Source organism: Bufo bufo, chromosome 8, assembly GCF_905171765.1.
Source record: "Bufo bufo chromosome 8, aBufBuf1.1, whole genome shotgun sequence".
In the NCBI taxonomy this organism is placed as follows: domain Eukaryota; kingdom Metazoa; phylum Chordata; class Amphibia; order Anura; family Bufonidae; genus Bufo; species Bufo bufo.
The window spans coordinates 206,152,714-206,167,812 of NC_053396.1; the positions used below are offsets into that span (position 1 = coordinate 206,152,714).

Sequence of the window (15,099 nt, forward strand, 5' to 3'; positions counted from 1 at the left end):
GTTGGGGGTTTCTGGTAGCTTAAGGGTTAATGCTCTGCATGCTTTGAAAGGGTTAACAGGGCATGGAGAAGCTTGTGAAACTTGGTGCATTCCAAACAGCAAGTTCTCCTCCCCCCTCCAGTGGAATGTTGGTTCAGTCTGTTTGTGTATATTTATCTTGGGTGGGCCCCACCTACCTACCTATACAGGTGGGAAGAGTCAGACCACGCCTCCTTTTAAAAAGACAGTACACCAGTAAAAGGCAAGGTGGACCATTTTCCTCCTGATTAGGGCTCGTTCACACGGCCGTGCTGTGTATTGCGGATCCGCAAAACACGGATGCCGCCCCCGTCTGCCTTCTGGAACCAAACCACGGTCGTGTGAATGAGCCCTTAATCTCAGTTTGCTCAAATATGTGTGAAATATTGACAGAGCGATTTGGTTATTTTAGTTTTTGTATAAGCTGACAACCAATACGGCTGCTTTTATTGTTCCCACAGGCGTTGTCACCTTTCTGTCTGTGAACAGAAGGTTTAAAATTTGCAGTGGAAATCCACAGCACGCCAATATTCAGACCCCAATAGATGGGTCTACCTTTTCCAATGTAAACAGCGCCACTTTCATCCACAGGCCGAGCCTGGTAGTGCAACTCAACCTCGATGAGCTGCAGTACCAGACGCAGCCTGTGGATGAAGGTGGCGCTGTGTCTGGATCATATAAAACGGGTGAGGCTTGAACCGCGTGTCCCTTCTGCATCCATACACAGGATGTGATCAGCGGGCAGACGGTGATAAATGCTGCTCACGCCATATAACCCTCCGAGACCAGTTCATTGCAGAAATGTTTTATTGAACACAACAAACAGCCATAAAAAAAGCAGAAAAAACACATTTATTACAAGTCTAACTGGGCAGTAAACTCCCTGACGTATCCTGGCTGACACATGTCCCGGAGTGTCAGCTCTTGTGCCTTCGGTGCGCCGTCTTCAAGGATTAGAAATACATCAATAACCCGCGTCCTGAGCTTCCCGGTCCAGTCTTGTGAAAGCACGAACCTGACTGAACTTTTTAAGAAAGGTATAAAAAAAATTGCTGCCCCCAACGTCCATTGAGCGGAGGGGACATTGCATTGATGACGGCTTTTTTTTTTTGCAGCAAACACATGAATATCTCAGCTCCCGTTCACCTACTTACATACTGCGGAGGAGGCAGCGCTGCAGGTTGCCCGAGCATCCCCTGCGGGCATGTCTGCGACCCGTCCACCTAATCCCCCGGCGCATCTACCATCAGTCTTGATTTAAAGGGCACCTGTCTCTCGGTTTGGAGCCACTTCGTTAAGCAAATGGGGTTGAGGGTCCCTAAGACCAGGACTCTTCTTCAGAGGCATTAGGCGCATTGGCAGCATAGGATGGTTCACCTCACTTCACTGGGCACCCAGAGGAGTCCTGGACTCTTCGTTTACTATACTTTGCATGGACAGGCTGGTTTCCTATGGGCAGGTATGGGAACCTAAACCCCAGCTCCATTAACAGCATGCCGGTTGTTTAGTTCCCTTTAGTTCTGTGTATACAGCTCCTACGCAAAGCTATGCGTCTCTGTGTAATCCGATCCTGAAGTTATGTGTTTTTACGCCATCGCATCCGACCCCTCTAAGCCGGGGCTGCATACGCGAAACGGCAGAGCTCCGATCGCGAAGCTACCCGATCTTATACACACTGGAGCAATGGGAACAGACTGTCTACCTACCTCTACAGTATGTAAGCGCCAAGTATGGTGTACCATAAACACCCCAAAGTCCAGGGGGTGAGCAGACGCTGCCATGAAAGTACCATAAGAAGCACCCTGTTAGCCCATAATGTGACAGCAGTGGGTTGGAGGTGCAGAGGTAGAGGATCCCTGTTTGGACTTCACCCTCCCTGTTGTGCAAATGTTTTCCCAAAATTAAATTTTCCATTATTAGAAAAGGGTACAAACAGAAAACAGCATTCTACCTTCCGAAAAGTCAGGTTTAGGGGGGTATAACGGTACCCTACATAATGGAGGCCGATGGCCTATAGTTCATGAGAGGCCTGGGGTGGAGTAAGGCAGGGGAGGACTGCGGCGGACAGGAGGTGTCACGAGTCCGGGTCAGTCTGCGAAGTGTAACGGAACCCCTCAGCGCAGCGACATTAAGTGAGCCACTTCTCGATGCATTCCTTGAAGACGGTCTCGTTGGAGTGCCACATGGTGTGAACGACGTCCGGGACAGAGTACACAGCGATGGCGCCTCTCTTATCCAATGTTCGGAGACCGAAAGTGTCGTCCTGGTAGACCTGAGAGGTACAAGACGTTATAAGGGAGGAGGATTATATAAAAGAGGACCCCTAACAGCAAGAGGCGACCTCGTCCTGTCCAGAGGCTCGTTACAGTGTGTCAGGCACAGCAGCCGAAAACTGCTCCAACAGGCGGCTTTACAGCAACACACAGGACGGGTTTGCGGGTTACAAATGTTTTCATTCACTGACAGAAAGCAGAGATATGGCCAATGGTGAAGCATTTTAGTGTCAGAAAGCTGCAGAGCGGTTCGTTATATAAGGATTGGGATTTATTCACATAAAACTGGAACAAGGGGAGAAGTGTCTGACCGGTCATGAGGACAGGCGGTCCTGTGACTGTGCAGGAAAGATAATGGCTCGTTTTATAGAAGGCAAAACCAAGTATGTCTAAATTACAGAATAAAGCATCTTTAACCCTTTCAGGAACTTGGGATTTTCCATTTTTGTTTTTACGGTGTTCCCTATGTGGTAAAACTGACCTGTGCCCTTCATTCTCCGGGTCAGTACTATTACAGCGATACCACATTTGAACATGCAATCCTTAGATTTCCACTTGTACACTGCTCAAAAAAATAAAGGGAACACAAAAATAACACATCCTAGATCTGAATTGATTAAATATTCTTCTGAAATACTTTGTTCTTTACATAGTTGAATGTGCTGACAACAAAATCACACAAAAATGGAAATCAAATTTTTTAACCCATGGAGGTCTGGATTTGGAGTCACCCTCAAAATTAAAGTGGAAAAACACACTACAGGCTGATCCAACTTTGATGTAATGTCCTTAAAACAAGTCAGAATGAGGCTCAGTAGTGTGTGTGGCCTCCACGTGCCTGTATGACCTCCCTACAACGCCTGTGCATGCTCCTGATGAGGTGGCGGACGGTCTCCTGAGGGATCTCCTCCCAGACCTGGACTAACACCCAGTTCACACCTAAGCGTTTTACAGCACGTTCCTACGCGCTGTAAAACGCACAACAAAGAGAAACCAATGCTTCCCTATGGGTATGGTTCTCACCTGGGCGTTTTACAGCGCGTACGATCGCGCTGTAAAACGCCCGACGCTCAAACAAGTACTTGAGCTTCTTTGGGGCGTTTTGTCGCGCGTTCCCGTACATAGACTTTCGGGAACGCGCGACAATGTGTGTTCGCTTGTCTCTGTATGCGCGATTGTAAACGCCCGTACAATCGCGCATACAGAGCGCTCCTTTCAGAACGCTCAGGTGTGAACCCAGTGTAAAGCATCTGCCAACTCCTGGACAGTCTGTGGTGCAACGTGACGTTGGTGGATAGAGCGAGACATGATGTCCCAGATGTGCTCAATTGGATTCAGGTCTGGGGAACGGGCGGGCCAGTCCATAGCATCAATGCCTTCGTCTTGCAGGAACTGCTGACACACTCCAGCCACATGAGATCTAGCATTGTCTTGCATTAGGAGGAACCCAGGGCCAACCGCACCAGCATATGGTCTCACAAGGGGTCTGAGCATCTCATCTCGGTACCTAATGGCAGTCAGGCTACCTCTGGCGAGCCCATGGAGGGCTGTGCGGCCCTCCAAAGAAATGCCACCCCACACTATTACTGACCCAATGCCAAACCGGTCATGCTGGAGGATGTTGCAGGCAGCAGAACGTTCTCCACGGCGTCTCCAGACTCTGTCACATGTGCTCAGTGTGAACCTGCTTTCATCTGTGAAGAGCACAGGGCGCCAGTGGCGAATTTGCCAATCTTGGTGTTCTCTGGCAAATGCCAAACGTCCTGCACGGTGTTGGGCTGTAAGCACACCCCCACCTGTGGACGTTGGGCCCTCATGGAGTCTGTTCCTGACCGTTTGAGCAGACACATGCACATTTGTGGCCTGCTGGAGGTCATTTTGCAGGGCTCTGGCAGTGCTCCTCCTTGCACAAAGGAGGAGGTAGCGGTCCTGCTGCTGGGTTGTTGCCCTCCTACGGCCTCCTCCACGTCTCCTGATGTACTGGCCTGTCTCCTGCTAGCGCCTCCATGCTCTGGACACTACGCTGACAGACACAGCAAACCTTCTTGCCACAGCTCGCATTGATGTGCCATCCTGGATAAGCTGCACTACCTGAGCCACTTGTGTGGGTTGTAGACTCCGTCTCATGCTACCACTAGAGTGAAAGCACCGCCAGCATTCAAAAGTGACCAAAACATCAGCCAGGAAGCATAGGAACTGAGAAGTGTTCTGTGGTCACCACCTGCAGAACCACTCCTTTATTGGGGGTGTCTTGCTAATTGCCTATAATTTCCACCTGTTGTCTATCCCATTTGCACAACAGCATGTGAAATTGATTGTCACTCAGTGTTGCTTCCTAAGTGGACAGTTTGATTTCACAGAAGTGTGATTGACTTGGAGTTACATTGTGTTGTTTAAGTGTTCCCTTTATTTTTTTGAGCAGTGTATTTTGTAATGGATTTCTATCCATTGCAGAGTTTAGGATTCCGTATACTCCAATGCAGTTCTGCCACCTGCAGGCCAGCATTGGAATATACTAGTAAGGGTCCATTCACACGTCCGTAAGTGTTTTGCGGACCGCACATGGCCGGCCCTATGATAGAAATGCCTATTCTTGTCCGTGGCTGCAGACAAGAATAGGACTTGCTCTATATTTTTTTGCAAGGCCGCGGAACGGAACTACGGATGTGGGCGGCACACGATGTGCTGTCAACAACTTTTGCGGCCCCATTGAAATTAATGGGTCCACACTCGTTCCCCAAAATTACGGAATGGTTTGCGGACCCAGAACAACGGACGTGTGAATGGACCCTAATCGGCATGGAAGCCGTGTACAGGCTCAGGCCTATTACTAGTACGGATCGCCTTCCCTGATCTCAGGGGTGTCCTCTCTATTCACTGATATTGGACTTCCGAAAAGAGCCGTCCTCTGCTATTTCCGAAAGTCCCGTAGCGGTGTATGGATGAGCAGCTTGGTCTCCGTTCACTTCTGGGACATTCTTGAGTTAGTAGCGGGTCCAACCTTTCAGAAATCTGATCGATATGCCATAAATATCTCAGATGGGAGGACACCCCCTTAAGGAAGGGACCTATCGGACGTACAAACCTGCTGCTGTTGCAATTCTACAACCGTCTCGTTCTCGTCATAGAATCCAAAGTGGCTGAAAAAGACAAAAAGTGACACCATGATATGATGCTGCATGTACCATTATGGATTCACTGACACCGCGGAGCAGGATCTCTGTACCTGGACTCCCAGGGGGTGATGACGCCATCACTGGGACCGCCAATAAGGACCAACTTGCGTAGACGCAGGAAGTTTTTCTTCCATTCTGCGGGGGAGGGAGGAGTGAGAATTAATTTTTGTATGGACATATCACATATACACAGGATTACCACCAAGGGGGCGGCATTTTCTCCGCCATCCTACAGACTGGCAGTTATGTACCATATTACACGCCCGTTACCTGTTGTGTTCAGTTCTGGTCGCTCCGAGTTTATAGGCGCTAAGAAGTCGCTGCTATTGATGTACATGTCGTGGTGATGTGGATCTGAAAAGAGAAAAACCTTCATTAAAAGGGTTTGCTGAGATTTTAATACTGATGACCTATTGTCTGGACAAGTCATCAGTGGATCGGTGGGGGTCCGACACCTGGCCACGTCTGGTACTGAGAGAAGGCTATAGCTCTACTGCGAGTGCCAGTGCCTTCTCAAACAGCTGATCAGCAGGGGTTGGATGTCAGACCCCCACCTATTAGATACTGACAACCTATCCAGAGGATAGGTCATCAGTATTAAAGGGATTCTGTCATGACATTTGAGGCCTATAACCTAAACATATGGCCAGGTCCGTACTAATAACCTGAATCCGAAACTGTCCTTATTAAATCTGCCTGTGGCTCTATTAGCACATAAAACAGTTTTTTATAACCTGTTATTCACCTACCTAAGGTGCCCAAGGGGACGTTGCTTCATACAGGGTGCCCGGCTGCACCCATCTACGTCTGGTGCCCAGCGCCGCCTTTCCAGTTGAAATCGCCGCCTTCCTCATCTCAGCGCTGCCTCCGCAATCGTCCGGTCCCTCAGGTTATGCCTAGTGCGCACGCGCGGGATCTGGCAGAGGGACCGGACAATTACGGAGGCGGCGCTGAGATGAGGAAGGCGGCGATTTCAACTGGAAAGACGGCGCTGGGCACCAGACGTAGATGGGTGCAGCCGGGCACCCCCTTTATGAAGCGACGTCCCCTTGGGCACATTAGGTAGGTGAATGACAGGTTATAAAAAACAGTTTTATGTGCTAATAGAGCCACAGGCAGATTTAATAAGGACCGTTTCGGATTCAGGTTATTAGTACGGACCTGGCCATATGTTTAGGTTATAGGCCTCAAATGTCATGACAGAATCCCTTTAACGTCTCAGAAAAGCCCCTTTAAAAATGGACCTCCATCCAATTACCTCCTGATAGAGCGCCCCCTAGTGGATAGCTGAAAACAATATCCAGAGGGGGTCAGGGTGTATATTAACAATGCCGCAGATGGCTCCCATACCCTCGCAGGCCGATATCTCACCGTTCCAGAAATTGCAGATGGAGATGCTCTGACCGAACTGCGTGTAGCAGAACCTGTACAGATTGGCTTTCACATATGTGGGGAACAGATAGCGCAGATAATCCGTGTCTGGAACAGAAAACACAGTCTGTTATGGCACATGACATACATGATAACTGGATGGATTTCATTATGCTCGGTGCACACGCCAATAATTTAAAGGGGAAATCCGCCTACAAGTGATCGTCTGAACATGTCTCTCTGACATAGCAGAACATCATGGGTTAATAGGCTTTCCCTTTAAGGAACTGTCAGACATCTTCTGCTGTAACCTGAGCCCGGTGCGGTGTACCGATTATGGGTAGAATATGATATTAATAATGCATTTCTTCCATAGATTCCTGTACAGTCCTCTTCATGTCTGAGAAGTTGACACTCCCTTCCATTCCCCAAAATATAATGGCTATTAGGAGCAGCGATCCATTAGAGACTCGTCAACGAGATGGAAAATATCTGCAGAACCGTTCTGCATCATTACTGGGGAGCGTTCTTGTGTCTTACCTGCCCCCTGAACTCTTCAGATTAGAGAGAAAAAGAGAGGGCTAAAAAACAAAAAAGAGCCACTCTTCTGCACCGGCCACGGCTGGTACCGCCCGGGCCATGTCTGGTACCGCACCGTCCACGGCTGGTACCGCACCGTCCACGGCTGGTACCGCCTGGGCCACGTCTGGTACCGCAACGGCCACATCTGCACATACACAGCCCACAGGTGACAGCTGTTTCTGGGAAAAAGTTAGAAGGGGTCAGGCTTGTACATAGGAAGTTTAAGGGAGCTTACTGGGCGTCAGGGAGGTCAAGGAGGTGAGGTGGCCTGGGGACAGGGCTTAAAGGACGGAACTGTGACATCCTGTCCATCGTCATATGCACCGCTGCAGCCACTCACTGGCGCCACTTGGGGACATGTCACCGCTGAAGCCAGTGAATGTTTGCAGCAGTCCACGTGACGACAGATGGAGCGTCAATCTTGTGGTCCCCCCCTGTGGAGGAGAGGGAACCATGGGCGAAGTAATGGAGCTGCATGAAAGAAGGGATTGTCTTCTTCTCTTTATGGTAAACACATTCCAGACCATAATTGAGGGGGTCAGACAACCCCTTTAAATGCCCCAGGATATCCTGGCAATGGTACACCCCTCTGTGGAGCAAGCAGAGAAGACTGCCCAAACTATGTTATAGTGCCCCCTAATGGCCAGCAATCCCAAGAAGTTGTAGCGTCCAGAGGTTACATAATAAGGTTGGTCTCCATGTGTGTCACTGTGTCATGCTCCGCCCCCTCAGGCCCCGCACAAGGCATCACATGCTCAATCAGTTTGCCTGGAGTGTCCACTTAAAGGGGTTTTCCGAGATTTTTTAACTGATGGATAGGTCATCAGTATCTGATGGGTGAGGGTCCGACACCCAGGACCCCTGTCGATGAGCTGTTTGATAAGACAATGGCCCTCGCAGTAGCATCACGGCCTTCTCTCGGCTCACCAAGCACAGTGTCGTACATTGTATAGCGGTTGTACTTGGTATCGCCCTCAGCTCCATTCACTGCTACGGTGCGGAGTTGGACTGAACTTATACTTTCAGTCTCCCTAGATGACTAGAACATGCAATCCTTAGATTTCCACTTGTATTTCGTAATGGATTTCTATCCATTGCAGAGTTTAGGATTCCGTATACTCCAATGCAGTTCTGCCACCTGCAGGCCAGCATTGGAATATACTAGTAAGGGTCCATTCACACGTCTGATAGTGTTTTGCGGACCGCACATGGCCGGCCCTATGATAGAAATGCCTATTCTTGTCCGTGGCTGCAGACAAGAATAGGACTTGCTTTATATTTTTTTGCAGGGCCACGGAACGGAAGTACGGATGCGGGCGGCACACGGTGTGCTGTCCGCATCTTTTGCGGCCCAATTGAAATGAACGGGTCCGTACCTGTCCCCCAAAATTTCGGGACGGATGCGGACCCAGAACAACGGACGTGTGAATGGACCCTAATCGGCATGGAAGCCTTGTACAGGCTCAGGCCTATTACTAGTACGGATCGCCTTCCCTGATCTCAGGGGTGTCCTCTCTATTCACTGATATTGGACTTCCGGAAAGAGTCGTCCTCTGCCATTTCCGGAAGTCCCGTAGCGGTGTATGGATGAGCAGCTTGGTCTCCGTTCACTTCTGGGACATTCCTGGGTCAGTACGATTACAGCGATACCAAATACATAGAGTTTTTTATATATTTTACTACTTACAAAGTAAATGTTTTTGCATCGCCGTATTCCACTTTTTCATTTTTCTTTCTACAGAGCTGCTTGAGGGCTTGATTTTTGTGGGATGACTTGGTATCATTTTGGGGTAAATAACACTTTTTGATTGCTTTTTATTCAATTTTTTTGTGATGACTAAGCAAAAAGCAGCAATTCTGGCATTTTTTTTATTTTTGCTTATTTTTCACAGCGTTCACCATATGGGAGAAATGATATGACAACCTCTGTAACAGCTTACATGCGGTGGGCACCATCTCTCGCGGCATGTAAGGGGTTAAAATGTTTTTCTGAGATTTTAATACTGATGGCCTTTCCCTTGGATCAGCCGGAGTCTGACATCTGGGACTCCCGCCGATCAGCCGTTTGTCCGGCGAGCGCCGCGGCCTTCTCTCAGCTCACCGAGCACAGCGCCGCACATTGTACCGTGGCTGCGCTTGGCATCACAGCTCAACCCCATTCACTTCTATGGGGCCGAGCTTCTCCTAGGCCACGTGACCGAGGAACTTGTTGTCACTGGCCTAGGAAAAGCTGAGAGAGGGCCGTGGCTACTGTGAGCGCTGGTGCCTTCTCAGCCGGCTGATCGGCAGGGGTCCCGGGTGTCAGACCACCAATGACCAGATACTGATGACCTATTCAGAGGATAGGTCATCAATATTAACACTTCGGAAAACCCCTTTAAACAGCCCAGATCGGCGCTCCTGCTGATCTGGGCTGTTAGAGCAGGAGCGTGAGACCCAGGCAGCTGTAAAAAGGCTAAAGCATACGAGTGGTCACTAAGAGGTTAAGCATCCACTTCTAGAAAATGTTCCCAAATCTCTTCCTGACATTTTCCTACCATGCTCTATAATACAAATGGCGACCATACCGTATGCCAGGGACAGGCACGTGAGCAATCAAGAGCGGGCACATTATGTCCGACCAGTCATCTTTCTCACCTCCATACTGTCCCATCTGAGGAGAAGACAACGAGATGAAGGTGTCCACGTTGTGGTCTGGTATCGTCTCCAAGAGCCCCCGACAGATCAGTCCTCCTGAAAGAGACAAAGAATATATGGATGAAGCTCTACTTAGAAAATGCTAATATTTATGAAGCGGCTGGCAGATGCCCCTTGGCACCACTTATCTCAGGGGGTAAGAACAGGATTGGATGGGCTGTAATCTCTTCTGCTTCAGCACCGGACAGTGGGATCAGTGATCATGGGACAGTCTGTGGGATCCAGTAGGAGGATCGGGGTAGGCAGCTGAGCAGGCGTCGCCTTGCCCACCACCTAGGACGTAACCGGCCCTTTAAGGCGATGCCTATTTCCCTGACGTCAGGGCTGTGCACGCAGTGGAGTTATGGAGTCTTAAGGCGTCTCCAATTGTCTTGTCAGATGACTCTGACCTCAGGAATTAGATTACCCTGAAGAACTGGATGTCCGCGCCACGTGAGATGCAAACAGGAAAAATTCCTTCAAATGGGAGTCAGCCCCGGGGGCGAATGAGCCAATCAGAGGAGAGGAAAACAACATGACGGGTCATGTGACTGGACAGTAATCACACTTTATAGTTATTGCAGGATCGGTCTGAAAGCATCAATCACCTCTGACTGGGAGTTGTAGTTCTGATGCCCTCCAGCTGTTGCAAAACTACAATTCCCAACATGCCCAGATAGCTGTAGGCTGGTGGGGTGCAGGTTGGGCATCCCCGATTTAGAGGGTCTGTCTATACAATAATTTCACAGGGGGTAAAGCTGCGTGCGCTCTATCCACTAACACACTGTATGTGCCTGCTACTGAACAATGCCAGGGTGCTTGGCATTTCTAGGGCACTAGGGGCAGAGAGCCTTTAAGTTACCATTTCAGTGGTAGTCCACGACCATCACTTAACGCTGCTTCCTGACGTGGGACACAGATGGGAGTAGTAGTCCCTCACAGATTGTGCTGATGCCCAATACTAGATGGCACAACAGTCCAGTGAATGGAGGATGGCACGGCTCATGCACAATACAGGCGAACCTCAGTGCAGGCTGCAGCTCATGAATATCCACTGAGAAGGAGCAGCCATCACTGGGGAATGAGGAGGATGCTGGGTAGAGTAGTCCTCACCTTGTGAATAGCACAGCAGGTGCACGCCGTCCTTTCCCGCATTCTGCATTATGGGGTAGATGGCCTCCCGGAATCCCATCACTTGTTTCCAGAGGGGCTGCAGACTCGCCCTGTGGTCAAACAAGTCCAGCACGGAGATATTGGTGCCCGGGTGAGACTGGTGAGGAGGAAAACGTTACTGAGGCATCACCCAACATGAAGTAACTGCCAGGAGCGCACAAATACTTCACCCTGGGCACCAGCCTCGGATATGCAGAGCTCTGCCCAGCCCCTATCTCCATACATGCCAAGGGAGCCCTGGTCCTCATACAGACCACAACTCATGGGTGCATTAGATGTGCCAGCCTTCTCTCTCACAGCTATGCCAGCACTCCAGCCAGCCATGCCAGCATCCCCTCTCACAGCACTCCAGCCTTGATAGCGTACTCTCTCACAGCAATCCAGCTATGCCAGCCTCTCCTTTCACAGAACACCAGTTGTGCCAGCCTGCCCCTCACAGGCCACCTCTGGTACCAGCCTCCCATCTCGCAAAACACCAGCTGTACCAGCTTCCCTTCCCACATGGCGCCATTCCTGTTCACACCACACACATACGATATAATCTCCATGCCCCTTAAAAACCCAGCAGGTTCCTGGCACTGCCCTCCTCTTACCTTGTTGATGAACTCCACCAGATATTTGAAGTTGGCAGAACTGTCAAAAAGGCCATGAACTAAGATAACCGGCTTGTATCCGTGCGTGGGGTCCGCCAACCACAGCAGGAGGGGCACAAAGAAGAAGAGTGTTGGCACTGCCAGGCGGCATGTTTCTGCCATGTTTAAAGTCCCCTATAAACAAGCAGAGAGGAGGTGTGACCCGGCTGAAGACCTGCATGTGAGTGGCAGTGCCCGTATGGATCCGCAGGCACGTTAGTCATCGGCACACATGGCTGGTGACAAGGGCACCTGGGCATCTCCTAGTGACGTGTGCCATCCATCCCCCACCCACCCCCTATAGCCTCTTTTAACCCATTACTAACATTTTAACCCTTTATTTGCACAGGTGAACAGACATATAGAACCCTCTCCTGGCGCGGTATTAACTCATTGCATGCCATGGCTTGTTCCTCTGTCCTGTAAAGTAACCCTTTACTTGCCATGTGTCAATACCTCCCTCCCGCCCCTCCACATGTACCCATTACCTTGTTAACCCATTGCATGCTATACATATATACACACAGAAATACATTACCTTATTAACCCATTACTTGCCAAAGTCTCCCCCACGGGTCCCGTCTGTGCGTTGACCCTCTAAAGGTCATACCTGCTCACGCCATATGTGAGCTGCCATGACATTAACCCCTTACCTGCCCACAGTGAATCTTCCGCATGTCCCCAGATTCACCCACTACTTTACATGAAGAAAAAAAAAAACGGAACAACTGAACGCAATCGCTGAACTTGGTGCGAGTTTCACTGAACGCCTCCGGACCTAATCCGCTCGTGTGAAAGGGGCCTAACTGACCCCCTCCAAAACTGGGAATACGTGACTACCAACCTGCGTGGGGGGTCACCTACCTATTAACCCTTACTTGGCATACAAAAAAACACATGGTTAACTCTTTGCAGAGGAGCGTTGTAACCACCTGTAATACAGCTAATGACTCATTTACGTAAGTTCTGTTTTCTGCTCTCGGAGGCATCGAAAAAACATAATGCAAAAAAATAATAAAAAGAAGAAGAAGAAGGAGAAGATTTGACAAGCGTCCTACAAGCCGCGCTGCCCCCACACAGCCCCCCGCAGGGACGTGAACCCCTCTCACATGGAATGAATGGCGCTGATAATAGTCGCACAATGCCCGGAGGCTGCCGGCGAGTCCCAGAAAAGGGAACAATCAGGGAAACTATAGGAAATCTACAGACAGACAGCGGCGCTCTCATCTTACTCTCTGACGTCTCATTCTCTTCCTGGGATGTGTGCGGTCTCTCGGTCTAGTCTACTGACTCCGGCTGTCTCATTCTGGTGTCCGGTCCTGGACCCCTAGTACGACATGTCTTCTGTTTGCCGTCACATGGACTCTTCCCAGCACTCTCAGACTTGTTTCTTATCTGTCACCAGGATGTCTCTCTCTCTCCAGCAGAGCACTCTCGTAGCCCCTTGCTGTACTCTATCCCCTGTGCTGTCTCATATCTGTCACCTTGCGGTTACTGTTTAGGGTGTCTCGCTATAGCTGTCTCTAGCAGTATATTTTGAGCACTCTCTTAGTCCCTTGCTCCCTGCAGCGCTGTCTCTTCCCCAGTCCCTGTAGTCTCTCTAATAATTAATGACTGTCCCCCTGGGTATAATTCCCAGCAGTCTCTAAGCCTCTGTACTCTCTCTAATAATGAATGTCCCTCTGTGTAGAGTTCCCAGCAGTCTCTAAGCCTCTGTACTCTCTCTAATAATGAATGTCCCTCTGTATAGAGTTCCCAGCAGTGCTCTCTCTCTCTCTCTCTCTCTGTGTAGTGTCCAACCCCCTCTCTCTCTCTGCAGTCTCTCAGAATTCCCCTGGCTGCAGTTATGGGTGTGCTGTCTCTGCTCTCTATGGTCAGTGACTGTCTCTCCCTGGACAGCTGTCTCTTTCTCTCCCTTGTTTACACTGACTGCAGTCAGCAGCTCCTCAGCGTAGGCCACGCCCCTTTGCATCGCGTCACTTCCGCCCACCGTCAGTCTTCTGCCTGCAGGGCTTCCTTAGTAACCGGTCCTTAGCAACCGCTCCATGTAGTAGCATAAGGGTGGGCGGTCCATTCCACATTTATCAGGGCAGACTCCATAGATGGTGGGGGGAAGGGAGCCATACCCCCATACTGTGCCAGTCACATAAGTCCTCAGTGTGTCAGACATTCCCTCCTCAACACTGAAACTAAGACACCAAGAAGTTCAAGGTTATAAGTAGCCCATGTCGCCAAGATCTGCAAATGATCGAATTTTCAGCACCTAGCTCCAATCTGTGGGAGGGGCTTAAAAAATTGACCTTTAAGCAAAAAAAATTCTGTCCCGTAAAACCTCAAAAATGTGATCAGGTGGTGTGGGAGGATTGTACTATGCCTCCTGTTCACCGGCGCGCCAGTTATTGCCACACACAAAGGGAATCCGTAAACTGAGAGGCCTTGGTTTATCACTCCGGTAGATGGATGTCAAATCCCAAGCCTAGGGCGGCAAACAGTGTCTACACAAAGGCATCTGCAGGACATCAGGCCATGAGCCAGACGTCCAGCTAACGGTTTCACTGACCTCAGGCCACCGCTCTGAAAGGATCGGGCCCTCGTCCTGTGGCCAATCCCTGTTTGTTAGAGGGGGCCTCCTCCTGGAAATAAGGACCCCCACAGTGAGCTGTACTGTACAGGACAAGTGCTCAATTCCCCCACAGTGCCCCCGCAGGTGATGTAAGGTATTACACCGCTTCCTTCTAAAGGCTCATGCACACGACCGTATGTATTTTGCGGTCTGCAAAAAAAAACGGATCAGTAAAAAATATGGATGACGTCCGTGTGCATTCCGTATTTTGCGGAACGGAACAGCCGGCCCCTAATAGAACAGTCCTATTCTTGTCCGTAATGCGAATTTTGTGGAACGGAAACGGAATGCTTCTGTTTTTTTCGCAGACCCATTGAAACGAATGGTTCTGCATACGGTCCGCAAAAAAAAACCCCGGAAGGGACGCGGAAAGAAAATACGCTTGTGTGCATGAGCCCTAAAGCATGTAGACTATAAAAGCGACTTGTGGTCATAGTCTGGATCTGTCAGATAACTGATGACCGGACGCCATGTCCTATGGGGCTGCATGAAGCCGTACGGGGGGCTCGGCCTTCACCCCTAACCAGCATTAACCCCTCGCTGTCAGCCACCCATCACTGTCCTGCAGAGGGGAC

At 49.9% G+C, this 15,099-nt stretch overlaps 1 protein-coding gene across 1 annotated transcript; it reads right to left on the reverse strand.

Annotated features, from left to right (window-relative positions):
- Positions 1-807: 807 nt before the first annotated feature.
- On the reverse strand, positions 808-13,853 carry PPT2 (palmitoyl-protein thioesterase 2). The gene is made up of 9 exons (XM_040405490.1): positions 13,134-13,853; positions 11,863-12,036; positions 11,210-11,366; positions 10,058-10,153; positions 6,839-6,946; positions 5,738-5,821; positions 5,518-5,602; positions 5,377-5,431; positions 808-2,290 (listed from the first exon to the last, which is right to left on the reverse strand). Exons 1-9 carry the CDS (start codon positions 13,146-13,148, stop codon positions 2,147-2,149), a joined length of 918 nt encoding a protein of 305 aa, XP_040261424.1. The 5' UTR covers positions 13,149-13,853; the 3' UTR covers positions 808-2,146.
- Positions 13,854-15,099: the final 1,246 nt, after the last annotated feature.